The sequence below is a fragment of the Phocoena phocoena genome, chromosome 15 (genome assembly GCF_963924675.1).
Source record: "Phocoena phocoena chromosome 15, mPhoPho1.1, whole genome shotgun sequence".
Classification (NCBI taxonomy): Eukaryota; Metazoa; Chordata; class Mammalia; order Artiodactyla; family Phocoenidae; genus Phocoena; species Phocoena phocoena.
Genome location: NC_089233.1, coordinates 5470281 through 5488449, shown reverse-complemented (window position 1 = coordinate 5488449; position 18169 = coordinate 5470281). Strand labels below are relative to the sequence as shown.

General features: G+C 52.8%; 1 protein-coding gene across 1 annotated transcript; it reads right to left on the bottom strand.

Annotated features, from left to right (window-relative positions):
- Nucleotides 1-5814: 5814 nt before the first annotated feature.
- On the bottom strand, nucleotides 5815-16732 carry NPTX2 (neuronal pentraxin 2). The gene is made up of 5 exons (XM_065892682.1): nucleotides 16307-16732; nucleotides 14493-14709; nucleotides 8994-9238; nucleotides 7079-7258; nucleotides 5815-6042 (listed from the first exon to the last, which is right to left on the bottom strand). Exons 1-5 carry the CDS (start codon nucleotides 16730-16732, stop codon nucleotides 5815-5817), a joined length of 1296 nt encoding a protein of 431 aa, XP_065748754.1.
- Between the last annotated feature and the right edge of the window lie 1437 nt (nucleotides 16733-18169).

Here is an 18169-nt window from a genome sequence, read left to right as displayed (position 1 = left end):
AAAGATGCAGAGGCTGGGTTAACACACTGGGAGTGCCTAGAGGGCAGGGGCCATGTTTTTAAACCCCAATTTTCATCTCCAGCCCTGACTTCTCAAAAAATCCAATTGCCCACCAGACAGCTCCACTAAAATGTGTTCTAGACATCTCAAATATATATATATAAAACAGAACTCTTGACTCTGTCCGCCCCCAAACTTGCTTTCTGCCTCCCCCCATCTCGTTGTCTCAGTAAATGGCATCCATCACCTGCTCAGGTCCAAAACCTCACATTTTTTTCTTTTTAGAATTGAGATGTAATTTATATGCCATAAAATTCACCCCGAATTTTAAAGTGTAAAGTTCCGCGGTTTTTAGAATATTCACAGACTTTGCAACCATCCCTACAATCCATTTGAGAACATGTTTATAATCCTAGACAGAAACTCCGTATCCATTAATAGTTACTCCCCATTTCCCTCCAACACCACATCTACGCCCAGCCCCTGGCAATCATTAATCTACTTTCTGTCTCTATAGATTTTCTCATTCTGGACATTTCAAATAAATGGAATCATATAATACGTGGTCCTTTGTGACTGGCTTTTTTCACTTAGAATAACGTTTTCCAGGTTTATCCATGCTATAGCATAGATCTGTATTTTATTCCTTTTTATTGCAGAATAATATTCTATTGTATGGATATACCACAAGTTGTTTATCCATTCATCAGTTGATAGACATTTGGGTTGTTCCCACTTTTTGGCTATTATGAATAACACTGCTATGAACATTTGTGTCCAAGTTTACTGTGAATATATGCTATCAGTCCTCATGAATATACACTTAGGAGTGGAACTGTTGGGTCATATGGTAACTCTATGTTAAACTTTTTGAGGAATTACCAGACTCTTTTCCAAAGCGGCTGCACCATTTTACATCCCCACCAGCAAAGTATAAGGGTTTCAATATCTCCACATTCTCATCAACACTAGTTATTTTCCTTTTTGTGGGGGTAATTATAGCTGTTCCTAATGGATGTGCAGTAGTATATCATTGTGGTTTTAATTTGCATTTCCCTAATGATTAATGATATTGAAAATGTTCTCCTGTGTGATTGGTCATTTGTATATCTTCTTTATATCTATTCAAATCTTTTGTCCACTTCAAAATTGGATTATATGTCCTTTTTTGTTTTTGAGTTGTTAAGAGTTCTTTACATATTCTGGATACGAGTCCCTTATCAAATATCTGATTGCAAATATTTTTCCTTAGCACTGGAAGCCCTTGCCAAGACTTGACCCATCTGCACCTTTTTACATACTCTTGAGCCAAGTTGATCATTTTGGGGTAAAGAATTCTGGAAATCTCTTGCCTCACAGATGCTCAAAATACAAATCAAGATCACATATACCTCTGCTTACTAAAGCTATAGTACAAGAGCTCACCAAGATAGTCCTTATCTCCTTCAGCTCTAGATATTATTGATAATGACCAAGACACTGATTGCACTTCTCAAAATACACAATTCTGGGCTTTTGAACCAGCATTCAGCAGAACTCTCACCTCCCTTACCAGCCTCAAGCTATATACCTCATAATAGCTTACTTAAGTTCAATTAAATGCAGCATGGCACATTTCAGTCATCAAACACCTTGAGGTGGATTATAACAAAGGGTCTGCCTCCAGTTTTTGATGTTTGACTGCTGACAGCTTTTAAGCCTCACCACCCTCTTCCCCTTGTGCCCCCGATCTGGGAAAGTGATAAGAAAGCCTAAATTATTTCTCCTTTGGTACCAAGTAGGCAGTCCAAACCATACATGGGGGAACCACCACTCTGGCCCTACCCTCTGACCACCACACAAAACCCAAGCCAGTATTCTTTCCCTGCTCTCTCAAGCCATTTTCAGACCTGCTTGGGGGCCACCCCAATCTCCCCAGGAAGCTTCATTATGTGAGTAATAAACTTTTTCATACCCTCGGGGGTGGGGGTGGTGTCATCAGACTCAATATCTGAAACAATTTCTTTTTCTGCCAAGAGTCCACAGCAGTGATCTTAGCAATTTTAAGTCTACTAATCTATGAGCATGTTTATGTTTCCATTTACTTAGATCTTCTTTAATTTTTTTCAACAATGTTTTGCAGTTTTCGAAAGTTTTACAAATCTTTCATTTCCTTTATTAAATTTATTCCTAAGTATTTGAATTGCTTGCTGCTGTAGCAAATAGAATTGTTTTCTTACATTTCAATTTCTCATTGCTAATGTACAGAAACACAGTTGATTTTTGTCAATTGACTTTATGTCCTGCATTCTTGCTGAACTCATTTAACCACTGTAGTAGCTTTTTGTGGCTTCATTATGATTTTATATACAAGAACATGTCACCTGCAGATAAAAATAGTTTTCCTTATTTGTTACAAATTCATTTTATTTCATTTTCTTGCCTAATTTCCTTGGCTAGAACTTCCAGCACAATGATACATAGAAATGATAAAGTAAAAGTCCTTGCCTCGTTCCTGGTCTTACAGGGAGAGCATTTTTCAACATTAAGCTTGTGGTTAGCTGTGGGTTTTTCATAAATGCCCTTTATCGTGTTGAAGATGTATCCTTCTATTCCTAGTTTATTGGATGCTTTTATCATGAAGTAGTGTTGGATTTTATCAAATGTTTTTCTGTATCTATTGAGATGATCATGTAGGTTTTTTCCTTTGTTTTATTAATGCAGTGTGTTACATTGATTGATTTTCTTGTGTTGGAGCCTAGAATAGGGCCTGACACATTGTAGGTGCCCCAAATACTTGTTGAGTGAATAGAATGAATGGTAATACCTGTGTTTAACAGGAAGACCTCTCCCAAGGCCTTCCGTATAAGGAGAGCTGATGCTGGAGTCCCCTAAGTCTATAGAGGGTCCAGGTCTGCCTTCCCCGCCAGCAGAGACTTCATCCCAGTTTGCCTTCGACTGAGTTGCATTTTATCACTTCAAGTCATTCATCATTGATCATCCAGCTACAGTTTCCATGGCAACCCTCAGCTAAGCAGAATATTCCATCATCCAGGACACTCTCTACCCCACCCTTGTCAGAGCACCCAGTTCACTATCAAGGTGTTTTCCAGCCTCTAGCAAAGGGTAAGGTCTTGGGTGGGGAAACAGAGGCCTTGGGTCTCTTTTAGATGCGAGGCTCAAGGCATAAGAAATTCACAAGATTTCCTGGCTGATTCTTGTTTCTACTTTTATGTCAGGAAAGCCAAACCTCCAATAGGAGGACCAGCCTGCAGCAGTGGTAAGGAGAGGTGAAATGTTTCACTTTCCCACATCGGGTCAGGAAGTACTTTGGCCCCATGTTCTGGGTTCAGAGCTTCTCCAGTTGCAGGAAGGAAGTTACCTGGCTCAGGAGGGGTTCAAAGCCCTTATGCAAGGTTTTGCTCCTGGAAGAAGCAGTGCCAGGGAATCAGGTAAGGTAAGCTCAGTGTCTGGCGTGGGTATGAAATAAGGTAATTCCTCAGTGCCTTTCAGGGGGAGATCTGAGTAGCTTCATCATGAAGGAGATTCCAAATAAACTGCTCTCCACCTGACCTCAGCACTTTGGATTCCAAAGACCCCCCCCCCCAAGCAGGGAACTTGGCCTAATTTCATGTTCAACCCAACACTAATGATTGAGTTCCTGCCAAGTCATAACATACAACATTGAAAATAGACTCCAAGAGCCTCAGTGACCCAGTAATGATCTTGGTTTTAGAAGTCACAGCTTCCATTTTGGCCTATCAAGTACACCAAGCACATAGTACATTTGTGTCATTTGGCCCCAATGACATAGTGTCATTTGGCCCCAAGACTGGACTCTGCTCCCTTAGAATAAAAATTTAGACATTGCCACTCGGGAAGGGGACAAACTGAGTGATACTCTGCAGCTACTGAAATAAAGATACAAAAATAGAAAGTGGGGGTGAGGGAGGCATACCTGACATTTGTGGAGATGGGGAAAATATCAACACACCTGCCAGGGCCAGGTGGACACAGAGAGGTGGCACTGGGAGGACACATTGGCCCTAGGTCCCCTCGGAGCCAAAAGTCAGAGGCAGGGGGTGGGTGGAAGGGCCTTCAGAGCCACAGGCCGGCTGGGATCCCAGCTCTGCCCTTTGTCAGCTGTATGATCCCAAAGTGACTGTTTAATTGTTCCACGTATTCACCTGTGAATTGGGATGAACTCTTTCCGGGGGTCGTGAACAGGATTAAATGAGATTTTAATGCAGAGCACAGAGAGTAGGTGCTGAACAGGTGTCACACCTGGGACAGGGCGCTGAGGGTCATCTAGCTAAGCCTGATTCCCAGTTGAGATGACAGGGACAGGCTGGGGACAGAGAGGCTGGGAAGAGCCTGCGGGGCATCCCCAGAAGGAGCCTGGAGTTGAGGAGGGAAGGGCGCAGTCCAGTACCACACCCTCCTCCAAGTGTCCTCAGCTCCCCTGGGGCCACCCCCTGGGGCTCGGCCCAGTCTAACCAGAGAGGACAACCTCCTGCCGGGGTTTGCAAAGCACCAGCCCTCCCTGCCCTCAGCCCCGGACAAGGAGAAAGCAGACATCAAGGCACCTTCCAGTGCATTTTAATCAAAATTCCATCATCAGAAGAGTTCTTGTAGCATACAGTGTTAGGATGGGCATGTCAACTTGCTCCTACAAATGGAATATCCACAGATTTGCACTTCAAACATGTATGAAAAATAAAATATATAATATTTAGCTGTATAAATTTCCCCACTAATCACGTTATCTTTAAAATAAATTACTACCTCTGTCCAATAAATTAATCAGCCTGGAGTCACTAAGCAGACATCAGCCAAATGACATCCGTTTCCTGAAAACATTCTGGGGGAAATACTGGAGACAGTCAAATGCTTACAGGAATCAACATGAATTAAAACTAGCATGTCCAAACAACAACAACAAAAACAAAAACAGAAACTAGCACGTTCCTCACAGTGGGGCGAGACATCAAAAATGCGAGCCAGCTAACGGCTGCTCTTTTCTGTCGGGGAAAAAAAAAAATAAATTCCCCAAACCACACCGAATGGTTGTAAAAGCTGCAACTGAACTTTTGGCACCAGTGGAGAAAAGACACCTTTCAAAGCCATACCCAACCAGGATTCTGCCAAAGCATGGGTCAGAGGGAGAGGTGACAAGAGGGGGAGGGACAGCTGCCATGGCCCTTCTCCGTTCTGAGTTCCCATTCACAGCCCCCTCTCTGGAGCCATGGATGCCCCCTCCACCTTGGAGAAGGCAGGGCATTGTCCGGGCAGCCCGCCTTCCTCAGTAGACTCAAGAGTTCCTGGGACGGAAATATTCACAGAGTAAAGAACATCAAGAGAAAGGCCCTTTTGGGGGGAGGGTGGAACGGCGGGGGGTGGTGTGCTGCGTACTCAGTTGACAGCAGGGTGTACTCAACACACGAGGGACACGGCCACTCCAGCGGGATGGATGCACAGCCTCTGAAGGGGACGGACAGACGGCGTACATGAGACACCAAGGATCCAAGAGGGTGGGCAGGGCTGGGGTGCGCTAGCATTTACAGGGGTGCTGAACAGGGCTTTAAGGACAAGAGTCCCTTCACAGCAGAAGTCAGAAATCCACCCACCTGCAGCTCAGGGCTTCTTTCCCCTCCCCCCAAACCAACAAAATCTTGGTTAGGAACAAATAAGCTGGTGACAGACGCCTCAGGCTTAGAGATGCCCTGGGAACGGGCTTTGGGGGTCAGGGCACACTATGGCAGGAGGTTTATACACCGTTCCACCAGGGGAGTAAGGGGAACGGCCCGACCCCCGCCTCCTGGACAGAACAGGTGGCTACAAGTCAAGGAGACGCTCCTCGCAGGTCTCCACCGGCCACTTCGAAGCCCCTCCAAACACGTCCACGTTGTTGTCCACCCAGGGGATGATGTTGCCCGGCATGTTCGAGGAGCAGTTGGCGATGTTGATGATTTCTTGTGCACGAAGGACGCGGTCCCATATGTTGAACTGGCTGAGCTCCCCCACGAATGCCTGCGTGGCATCGAACCTGCCCCCAACTGTGTCCTGGGAAAGAGGAACAGACTGCATCGGGGCAGGCTCACAGGCAGACACATCTGCTACCTGTCCCAGTGCGTGACCGGCTTCAGGGGAGGTGGGGGGATGCCAGCCTGGGAGGGAGATGGGGACTGGGGCATTTTCCTGACTCCCCAACTCAGATCGCAGCCCGTGACCACTGATTCCTGCCAGTTCCAAAGCTTTAGGGCACGTCAGGCCTGGGAAATGGCGTGACTCAAACTGGCCCATTTTAGGGAGGGGAAACTAAGCAGAGAGATCCTTGCCCAAGGCCCCAGAGCGAGGACTGGACCCGGGTCTCCCGACTCCCAGCCCCTCCCAGGGGAGAAGAAACAGGGTAGTGGAGAGCGGGGAGAGCCAAGGGCCCAGACTCAAAGCCCCCCAGAGGACCTGAAGTCTGTCCTCTCATTTTCTACGTTTTCCAGGAAACCCCAAACACAGACTGAAATGTGAATTCTCATCTGCCCAAGAGCAGACGGCCTCTGTCCCAGATGGCGAGTTTTCTGAGTGCAGTCTCTGAGGCCTGGCCCCATCTCGCCCACAGGTGTTGTTCCCCAGGTGCCCTTGCTGGGGATCAGGGTCGCGACCCTGAGCTGGCAGCTCCTGGAAGATGCCAATACCAGCCAGCACCCAGCATCTGGAGTCAAGGCAGTGGCCGGCAGAGGCCAAACAGCTGGAGAGATGGCCCGGGGTCGCTACCTAACCCTGGGACTCCAGGGTCACTCCTGCTCACCTGTATCGGACAGACTCCATTCTAGAATCTGTCTGAACCCACCACACCAACTTAGTCCCTGCCAGGAAGGGCAGGATGTGTCCCCATCCGCGCTCTCAGCCCCTTAGGCCACAGCATAGCACGGGCTGAGCCGGCAGGGATGCTGGCCATCCAGGCTGGTTGTGGTGCTGCGGTGGCCAGGTTCAGGTCCAGCAGGCAGACAGACAGCTGAGCAGGGCCAGGGGCAGCCCGCAGGCCCGGCCGTGTGCTGCTTGGCCTGCCAGCCGCTCCTCCCGGCACCCCACCTGCACCCACCTGCTCCTGCCCGAGAATCAGCACACCCCCCGGCTTGATGGGGTGCCACGGGGCCAGGTTCTCCCCGGTGCCCAGCTTCTCCCCATCCTGGAAGGCCTCCCACATGCCGTCCCGCGTTGTCCAGGTGACACAGATGTGGTGCCACTTGCCGTCACTGATAAACAGGGGCAGCTGTGCGACCTGTGGGCGGCAACGTGCAGGTGAGGGCCCCCTTGGGGTTCCCAGGAGTCTGACCTGGGGATACGGAGACCCGGGGCCCACTGCTGCTCCCCTTCTATGCTCTGTGGGTAACATGCCTGACCTTGCCCAGCTCAGAGTGACCCTTGGGCTGGAGACACCACGTGTGTCACAGACTCTTAAGGGGAAAGGGGCAGCCTGGGTACACACCCTGACCTCAGGGTGACCTGCTTTCAACTGGACACTCTTGGACCTGGGCTTAGTTAAGGGCCTAGGATTCTGTGCAGACCAAGCAAATGTGACAGACGGGCTCCCCACCCCGCATACTGGTCCTGAACATCCCTCACTGGAGAATCTAAAGGGAAGTCAGGACTCTACTGGACCAATTTCTTTGGAAAACAGACCAGGCATCTACCCTCTGCAGGCGAAGTCCCAAGTGCCATCGTGGCACTTGGGGATCTGCATGTATGTGTCCTCCTGTGCAGAGCACCTTCAGTTACGTGTGAGTGTAGGGGGGTGGGGGGATGCACGTGGAGCTGGGGGGAGGGCCTCTCCCACCCACGCTGTCTCCTGGCAGGTCCTGTGAAGCACTGTGTTGTAACTGCTGGTGTCCTAGCAACCCGGGGCTCCCTCCCAGGAGCGGGCTATTTACACGACACCTAAACCCCAGAGGAAAACAAGGCTCTCGGCCTTGCCTCCTCCAAGCGCCTTATTTAGAATAATTAATCCCTAGCTCAAGGATGTGGTCACCACTGGAAAGAGCCCTGAGGGTGGATTCCACAGCATTTCCCACTTCAGTTCCAGCCAGGGCGGGTTTAGTAAAGACAGACAGGGTGGGAGGCCATTGCCTGGTGAGCGCTCTGGGGGCTCAGGCAGGCAGGGGGCTGGTGCAGCCATTCACCACTCAGCTCCAGCAGGAAGGGTGTGAGGATGCAGTTCGGGTGACGTGGAGCCTGACTTAAGTTTAGGTGAGGCTGTTGGAGGGTCCCGCAGATGCTCAGAGCTGATCTCTTGAGGAGAGCGCGTTCCTGAATGTCGAAATAAGCCAGTCCGTCAGAAAGGGGACATTTACTCTGTAAAAGGCAGGACTACAGGGATGGGGGCAGATGGGTGGTTGCCATGGGCGGCGGTAGGAGCATGAGGTGACTACAAAGGGGAATGAGGAAATTTGGAGGATGATGAAACTGTTCTAGATTTTAATTGTGGTGGATACAATAATTGTATGCATTTGTTAAAACTGGTTGAACTATACACTAAAAAGTGTAAATTTTATTGTATATAAATATATTTCAAGCCCCCCCCACTAAAAGATGTGCTCATGAGAAATATCACACACTCATACACACACACACACACACACACACACACACACACACACACACAAATACACACCCTCGCCTAATTGGTGCAGCCCCGGGGAACAGCCCTCACTGACCGGCCTGAGGGTCCGTGACAATTCAAGCTAGCACGCAGAGACCCAGCTCATTCTGTTCCTTCCGTGGCCTCTGTGCCTGGACCCTCTGCGGCTTCCTGGCGGGATTCACAGCTTGGATCTCCACAAGCTGCAGCTGCCTGCCCCCTGCCCCCTACCCAGCCACCTGCCCAGAGTGGGACTGAGTCAGACCAAAACTGTCCCCACTGCGAGGAGGACAGCCCCGTGGCCAGACGTCAGGCTCCCTGCAACATCCCAACCTCGGTGGCCACGAGGATGGGGGGTGGCCTTCCCAGCAGGCCTCACCTTGTCGTTGATGAGCAGCTCAATGGGGTTGTTGCCCCACTCTATCAGCACGATCTCGTTGGCCTGCCCGGGCACCGCGTAAGAGAACGGGGTGCCGATGCCCGGCGAGGCGCTGGACCGCAGCCACAGGCAGATGGTGAAGGCGTACAGCTCGGGCAGCGTCTTCTTGACCTTGCCGTACAGGTAGTTCGTGCGGAGCGGGAGGGACACTTTGAAGGCATCAGGCGACTTGAAAGCACTGTTGCCTGGGGCGGGGGAGAGAGGGGCAGCAGCATGTGAGCCCCCTCTCAGCCACAACCCAGAGCGGCAGCCCACCTGGACCCCCGCCCGGCCTACCAGCGGGTCCCCCAAGCAACGGAGCACCTGCTACTGACCGGCTGCTGTTCAGTGCTGAAGCTCCAGTGGGAAACAGGCATATCCTCCCTCACTCTTGGAAGCTCAAGGAAGTGGGTAGGGGCAAGCTGGATTTAACTTTCTGGTTAAATTAAGCCAGAAACCCTGTTCCCTCCACTGTTTGCTTGAAATCCCGGCCCCTTCAGCAGGGCTGGGTCAGGGGCCTGCAGGGCTTGGAGGCAGGACATCTTACAGGAACCCAGGCGCTCCGAAGACACTTGTCCCCCAGTGAGTCCATGTCACTTCTCCCCCAGAAGAATCACCGCTGCCCGAGGCGACGGAGCCAGGCACCCGTGACTCGACACACCTGAAGTCAGAAGGGGCTTTTGGACTAAATCCCTGCTGTGAATTGCTTTGCTCGTGACCTGCCCTGCTCTCCTCAAGAGGACCAAGTTGATGGACTGTCTCCTGCAGTCTGGAAGCAATGGGAGGCAGGGAAATGCAGAGGCTCCCTCTCCACAGAGGCTACCCACAGGCCAGGGTCTTGACCCTTGAGGCCTGCCTGGGGCCGTCCCCATGTAAATGGCACTTCCCAGACCTTTTGAAAACTAGTGATGCTCTTAAACAGGTCTAAGTCATTTTCAGTTTTGATTTAAGCTCAAAATTAATGGCAGCATCATAAATAAACACGCAAGAAGACAAGCCCCTGCCCGGTTATCACAGATCTCAGAGTTTGCAGGGGACTGGTGACTCTGGGAGCTGTCACAGCCAAAGCTTCCCTCTTATTTGGGGACCAGGCGCTGCCAGGGAAGGAACCTAAATGCCTTTCATTCATTCAACAAGTATTTATTAAACACACACAAGGGGCCAGATGGTCCCCATCTCTGTCAAAGACAGGCAGGCTCTCCCGGCCTGGAACCAAACTGCCCATGTCACTGGTGGACTAAATCTGTCCCTTTCTTGCCCCCTCTGTAGAACAGGACCCAGAGTGGATGAACTTTCTCCATCACGATCCCCCAAACTCATTTTCTGCCACAGTGAGGAACACGTGAGAGAAGCTCTTCGGTGCCACGGTTCACACCGACCGAAGGACCTTCTGCAAAGGAAGGCAGCAGGGCCCAGGGTCACCCTTCCAACCTCTCCGGAACAGGCAGCATAGGAATACTAGAATCTGGGCTTCATACGTAGCATTTACTTCTATCTGCTGCTTGTGCAGTCTTGCCTCATCCATCCTGACCTCCCAAGGCCGTGGGGCACCCGGCGAGGGCTGGGAAGACCCTGTTGCCTGGGGAAGCCGAGGATGCGGCCAGGCTAGAGGTTAGGCTGGCACGGGCCCCACATGAGGCTGAAGCAGAGCTAAGAGAGAGAACCAGAAAGCCCCAACTCCCCGATTTGGCAGGTTGCACAGTGGGGGCACCACGGGACTTACCCCAGGTCATGCAGCCCGTGAGTGACGGAACCAGGAACAGAAGTCCCGCTTCCCGCTACGCGCAGCTGCGCGTACTTAATCTGCAAACGCTCGTGTTTTCACGAGATGTGATTATCTAATAGAGAGAAATTGCTTCTCTCCTGGCAGGTGGGCAGGCTTGCTGACTTAATAAGGCTCGGTGTCAGTAATATCGTTAGCTCGGTGACAACAGAGGTTTCATCAGAGCTGGGAGAGCCGAGGGGTGGCCATACCTCGAAAGCCAGCCAGTGCCCTCTATTTACATAAAACAGCTTGGAGGTTCAGAGGAAACTCAGTTAAAACCAATTAAGGAATTAAAAGCCCTGACCAATAAATCAGAGACTGCAGGTGGCAGACAAGCTAAGGAGGGGGGTGGCTTGAGACCAAAGAGACAAGGATTCCAACGTTTACTTCAACTCCGAGCTCGGCTCTCCCTCGCCGGAGGACCTGTGTCTGGAGGCAGCCACAGATGAGGAGGTCTCACAATAAAGAAAATGAGCACCCGTGGGACCTGGGCGGCAGGGGCACACACAGGGTTGGATGCACACCACTGGGCCGGGAGGAGCCTCCCGCCCAGCATGGCCGGAGCTCACATGCCCCTCCAGGCTGCAGCCTTCATGACTCTGGTCCTCGGAGGTCACCACTAACCTCAACCCCAGCTCTGCAATCTGCCAGCCACGTGAATGCAGGCATCGCTTAGCTCTGACTCAGTCCCTCGTCTGACTAGATCCCGTCTCACTGGGTTGTTGCAGGGGTTACAGAGGATAGAGAATGTGGAGCTCAGAGGCCAGCGTCTGGTGCAGAACAGGCACTTAGCAGGCAGGGGACGACGCGGCGAAGGCCAGAGCACCCCAGAGCCCCCACTTTGCACATGGTGGAGGGCTCTCTCCAGACAAAGCCCCCACTTTGCACATGGTGGAGGGCTCTCTCCAGACAAAGCCCCCACTTTGCACATGGTGGAGGGCTCTCTCCTCTGGGCTAAGCAGGAGGCTTCTAAGGGACACAGTGTATGTTCTACTCATGGTATATTTGGGGCCTGGGAGTTTACAGATCCCTTCACACTTGTCTCTACATGACAGACATAAACTCAGAACTGCCCAGAAGGCTAATCGGTCAGCAGATGATAATTTTCCTCAAAGACTCATCCCACGGCTGGGTGGAGCAAACAGGATTCGAGAATTCTCGTGGTGGGGTCAAAAGGCAGAGGACAGCAGAGGCTGAGCTGCTGCCCAGTGCCAGGGCCTGCGGGCTCTGCAAGAATGGCCAGCCAGGGGGACTTAATGTCGTGCAGTCCAGCTCTAGTTCGAACACGGACTTCCCCTCTGGGCCAGGTGAGTTCTGAGCGCTTTCCGTAGCACCAAAGAGCATGGGTGCAGGAATCAGACTGGCTGGGTGAGCCCTGACTGTTGCTTTCTGGCTGTGAACAGACAGGCTAAGGATGGGAGGGAGAGTCAAAAAGCGGCATCTCCTGGGTGGCCCAAGCCATGATGAAGAACCTTAGAGGAAGCCACGTGAAACTCACAACCTCCCTGGAGTCACAGAACAAAACGGGGAGGGGCGGGATTATGTGACTGCGGCTGCTCACCAGCCGGTCCCCTCTCCCCACAGGACACATCTGGCTGAGAACCTTGGAGCACTTTTCTGGTCTATGAAATGGGTAAAGCAGGAATCCTGTCTCCACGCTCTAACTCAGTGGGCTTCTACTAACCCACCTCCTTGTAGCCATGCGGCTGCCATGCCAAGTGAGGTATACAGCCACCAAGGTCTCTGGCAAAGCCCTCCCCTCATTCTACAGCCAACCCTGCTTCAAGCTACTGAGTAACTGCAGTGTCCCTGCTCCCTCAGCCTGCAGGTTCCAGGTCCCATGAGGGCGAGGCTGGGCAAGGGAACCCGAGCCACCCTCCCCTGGCCCTGACGCTGCCTTCCTCTCCTCCTGCCCTGTGACAGAGGCCTGAGCTGCAGTTGCTTTGCCTCGGGGGAAGGCTCTTGAGACCTAATGAGCTTCCTAAGGTCACCCAGCAATGGAGGTGAGGCAGAGAGGACTTTTTTTTTTTAACTCAAGAATCCAAGTGTAATAATAAGAGGAAGGAAGGAAGGACAGACTTTTCTGGAGGGAGAGAACAGGAAAGGGATGAAGGAGACCTGTGTCTTCTGGGATGCTGCTGTAAAAGCAACTAAATCGAATGAAACAGAAACACCATCCCCTTGGGTGACTCCATCGGGCCCTGCGGAGCCGACGTCGCTGAAAGAGTAAGTGGACATTCTGCCATTGGACATTCACCTACCCATTCATAAAACTGAGTCATGAGAAATTGCCCTTGTCAGCTTAGTGTATCTGAAAAGACTACAATCTTATATCCACTACCAGCAGACGTAAAACTTCACACCCCGTGCAACCTGAATGATCTAGGGCCCTTGATCCCTCCCCTTCCTGTCTGTGGAAGAAACTTACCCACCAGAAAGTGAGCAGAGAAGAGAAAGATACTCAGAATCTGCTGCAGGGGCTAGGTAAGAAGGGACTGAAATGGCCACCTGGCAGGAGGTCAGGGATTAGGCTGTTTGTCCGAGCTGATCCTGAGCGTCTTGCTTTTCCACGGACGATGCCAGTGGGGCTGGGGGCAGGGTTAATTCCAGAAATGGCTGTTATCAGTCACCCTCATTGTCTGCTTCCTGTTCACGCATGCTGTGCGAGTTTGGAATCGTGTAGTGGGAGTAATACAAATGCAAAGCGGTCAGTAATGTCTCACCCTAGAAAGACATTAATGACAAGCTCTTCTTTGGAGACCTAGCAATCCAGTTTGAATTCATCAGCCATAACTGGGCAAGGAGGAAATTGGGCTAGCACAAACACTTCTTGCTGGGACTACATAAGTACAACCAATCAGGTACAATGGTCTCTAACCTGGCTAAAAGAAAAGCCACCTGGCTGGTCACAACTGACCCAGCTGGATTTCAGGACATGTTTTCCTAACCAGAACCTAGTCCTGTTTATGAACACTATTTTGCTATTACAATTGGCTGAGGAATCCTTTCCAGAATCTTCAGAGCTATAGTACATCTGTTAAGTCAGATATTCCTATAATTTATCACGCAATAAAAGGAATATGAGTGAGTCTAAATACAGACTATAAAACGACAACAACAAAAAATAGCCACGAACCATGTGGTGCCACAATCACCGCTGACAACGGGGGTCTGAGCACAAGTGATGAAAACCAGGCCACTCCCATCAGCCATCAGCCCCCTCCATCCCCACCATCTCTGACAAGTGCCAACAAGGCCAAGTCGGCCCACCTGTCGGGGAGAAACCCCAACCCTGTGCACCATGAGATGACTCAGGTCGAAAAAGCAACACTTCATCTGAGAAGTGAGAGGCAGAAGGGAGAGGTGGATTGTTGATTGGATGGTAAGGAGTCAGGTGGTTTTCTGCACCCAGGACTGAAGGTTCAGAGGTAATGGGAGAGCAGCCTCAGAGCCGAGCAAACTCGGGAAACTCGGGAGCAGAGCCACTGCCCCGAGAGTCAGCAGGCAGGGGTCTGGGAGTGGCCTCATCTGTCAATGGCCAAGAGGGCTGTGCTGCTGACCCCTCCCGGCCTGCCCTCCCTTGCTCTGAGCCCCACTTCCAAGCCAAGAAGAGGCAGCCAAGAAGGAAGACAGTGGGCTGGGGGGCCGGATGGATGTCAGCCAAGGGGCCACAGAGACGCTGGTAAAGCACTCACCTCGCTCCAGCTCGGTCACCCTCTGCAGCAGCGAGTTCAGGGCACTCTCGGTCTTCTGGCGGTGAGCTGAGGTCTCGTTGTGTAGCAGGGACTTCTCGTCCTCCAGCTCGGCCACCTTGCTCAGCAGCTGCCTCTCCAGCTCCCCCAGCCGCCGCTGGAGCACCTCCCGAAAGTCGCCGGGCAGCGCCGTGCTGGACACGTTCACTCGGAGCTGGTGCTTTTGGTGGGGGAGGAGTGGATGCAAGCAGGAGAAGTATTAAGGCCAGTTAAAAAGAAACTGTGAGATGTAGCTCTAATGCCCCCCTACACACAGGGAGAAGCTTCCAAAGTGGGAGTATTCAATCGTGCCAGTGGCAGGAAAGGGAGCATTTCACTGATGCTTTTTTTTTTTTTTTTTTTGGTTGGGGGTATGGAAAGGATTTCATAGTCAGACAAGAATTGCTCTGCTGCGATATTTGAAACTTAGGAATCTCATTTCTCCTCTGAGAAAGCTGTTTTTCTTCTTTTACTAAAAGGTCAAAAATTTAACCAATATCTGTCATTCTCAAGTAAAGACCAAAATACAGCTAGGATTAAAAGAGAGAGAAAGAGTTAATCAAATGGTCCTCAAAACTGATGAACTTTCATCTAACCCCCCCAAGCTCCAGTATGGCAGAAAGGTGCGTGACTAGGGTTGCAGGGATGTTACTGGAAAATGAGAACTCTGAAGCGTGACTACTCTGAATTCCAGAAATCTTTGCTTTTATTTCTTTCACTCCTCTACCATTTTGCTGGCTCTGAAGGCAGCCAGCCACTGTCTAGCCATGAGTCCTTGGCAAGCTATTTACCCCCTCTCTCTAAGTGCTCCAAATTTTAAATGCAGATTATAGGATCTGCCTCACGGGGTTGTCGCACGGGTTAAAATTAGATAATACGCCTGGCGCATATTTAGTGTTCCAGAAATGTTAGCTGTTATTAATCATAATGAATCGAAGGATATACAGATGCTGGAAATACTGTATTTAGCCATCATGCCACGGGAAACTCTCAAGTAATTTTGCAATAATTACCACCTGTAATTGAAACCTAGTTTTGCGAAGTAGTATTTTGGTAAATGTGTATAACAGAAACATCCACACTGCTTAAACAGGGTGGAAAGTAAAGATAGAAATTAAATGAACATTTCTCTCTCAAAGTTCCAAACTGCATACGCCTTCCAAGAGAGAAGGGAATAAGGTCCCTTCCCCCAAAGCAATGGGAAGGGCACCTTAGATCCGCGCAATTTGGGGACAGTGGCTTTGAAGTTAACCAGGTTTCCTCCAAGGCGCGTCTAGTATGGCCAGTGACTGGCCCGCGCTCGCCTCCCGCCGAGACCCCCGGACCTCCACCTGCTCTCGTCCAGCCCAACTTGATTTATGAAAGGAAACACCGGACGCCCAGGGCTGCTGACCTCACGCGGCAGCCTCACGTCACCCGACAGAAGCTTCACGAGCACGTCCTGCTAGGGGAGACTCGGAGATTTGCAAAGAGAGAGAGGAGGCCATCCGCGTTCGCCAGCCCGGACCTCGGGAAGTGAATGGCCGCACAGCTGGCAGTCCTGGCGCGAGGGGCGATTTAACCCTTCCCTTCCAGTAAGGAGGTGGGGAGGAGGGATGCGAGCCAAGCAAGTAAGTTCCAGAGCAGGACCGAGAACGCCCCTGACCCCGAACCCAGCTCGCCCTGCTTCTGAGCGCGTCCGGGCTGCCGTGTTCCGCACAACCTGGTGGCAGGACCATGCGCCCCTCCTCTGCCCTGAGCCTCGGGGACGTTCCCCCAGGGACCCCTCGCCCTGCTACCTCGAGGCTCTCCAGGCGGTCCTTGAGGGTCTGCAGAGAGCGGCTGAGCTGCTCCACGACGTGGCCAGGGTCCCGCGGCAGGTCGCCCATGGTGTCCTTGCCCGAGGCCGCCCGGCCCGGCGCCTTGCCCCCCGCAAGCCCCTCGCAGCGCCCCAGCTTGGCCGTGAGCTCGCGAATGGCCTCGCGTTGCGAGCCCAGCGTCTCCTTCTGCTGCACGACGGTCTCACGCAGCTGCAGCACCGCGGCCCGCAGCTCCTCCTCGGGGCTCAGCGCGCCGCCCTGCATGGGCATCGCGGGCAGTGGGCAGCCGGCGCGCGCCGCCTCCGGGGGCAAAGCAGTGCACACGAAGCGGTTGCCGGGCGCCAGGCCGTCTTGGGCCCCGGCAGCCACGGCGAGCGCCACGCCAGCGGCCAGCAGCGCCAGCATCCCGCCGCTGCCGCGCTCACTCCAGCATCCGCGGGCGGGCGGGCAGGCTAGCGGGCTAGCGGGCGCCGTCGGGGCGGGCGGCGGGGGCGCCTGCGCGGAGGGCTGCGGCCGGGCGCGCCGCTCGAGGGCAGCGGGAGCGCGGGAGCCCGCGGAGCCGCCAGCCGTCGTACGTCTCTTTCGCTCTGCCTGGCTCCGCGCTCTGGCCAGGCCGGGCCCGAGCGCCCTTTCTTAAGCTGGAAGGGAGGAGGGGTGCCCAGCGCATGAGGAGCGGCGCCGCGAGCTCTGATTGGCCTGGCCTGGTTCACGTCACGCAGGGGGCGGGGCGGGGGCGCCTACTCGCGGAGCGGCGGAGCGGCGGACCCGGGGGTGGGCGTGTGAGCCCGAGCTGAGGGCGGGGGCTTGGGCCCCCGGGTCCCCCAGAACCGGGGAGCTGAGGTAAAAAAGGCTCTGGGTGCCTTCGGGAGTCTCGGCCGGCGTGTCCAGGCGCCCCTCGGACCCACCTGAGGACGCGGGCGTCGCGGGCTGTGGAGAAGCCAAGAGCCCACTGGTGCCCCGGCGGCCCCTGGGGCGGCTCTGGGCTGCGGGCGCGGCGCCAGGCCTCGTTCCGCGGTCGCCGCAGCCCCGGGGCGGGGGCCACCCCCATTTCACAAGTGGAGAAAGTGAGGAGGCGCCCGAGCGGGACTCGAACCGTGGGCTGCCGTCGCCCCCCGCCCGCGGCCCCCTCACTCAGAAGGCGGGAAAGAGACGCACGACGGCCGCCTCCGGGACGCCCTCAGCGGCCTCGTCCCCGGCCCCGGCCCCGTCCCGGAAAGAATTCTCAGGTCTGCGGGGACCAGAAACAGGCTCCAGACGCAGGAGGAGTCGCCCGCGCACCCTCGGGCCACGTTGCCTCCAGCTAGGGGAGTGCAGTGGGCCGGAGTCTCGAGGCCACGCGCAGTGCTCTCCCGTGCGGGTCCGGCGACAGCCCACCGGGTGGTGACCTTATGCAGCAAGGCCTGGGCTGGATGGGCCTTGATCCCGACCGCAGTCGCGTTGAGTTGGCGCCATGTGGTGAAACCGTGCGTCACCCTTGTGAATGGGCTGCCCACCGTGTCCAGTTTCCCCATTAGAAACCACTGTCCTCAGATTCTTGGAGGGTACATCGACGGACAGGAACCCCCAAAGGCAGGAGCAGATTTGTTTCAGAATCTGGGCTGTGGTTTACAAACAAGTTCAGAGAGATTTTGGTGCAAAGCTACAGACGGAACTGGTTTACTGCACATTATAAGTGGAAATCTTTATTTTTTTCTGTTTTTAAGGAATCCTGTGGCAAGGTCATTCATCATATTATCCATTATACGAGAAACAAATGGATTTGTCACTTCTACACAGAAGCTGAGGTTGATTCTGAAAACAAACTGTATCAAAGTAAACGAAATTATTATGATAATATGAAAT

Excerpts from the sequence above, each read along its gene's own strand:
- NPTX2 (XM_065892682.1), bottom strand. The coding sequence starts at position 16,732 with ATGCTGGCGCTGCTGGCCGCTGGCGTGGCGCTCGCCGTGGCTGCCGGG. Across the intron at positions 14,710-16,306 it reads ACCGCCTGGAGAGCCTCGAG|CACCAGCTCCGAGTGAACGT; the intron begins GTAGCAGGGCGA and ends CCCCACCAAAAG. Across the intron at positions 6,043-7,078 it reads TGATTCTCGGGCAGGAGCAG|GACACAGTTGGGGGCAGGTT; the intron begins GTGGGTGCAGGT and ends CCTCTTTCCCAG.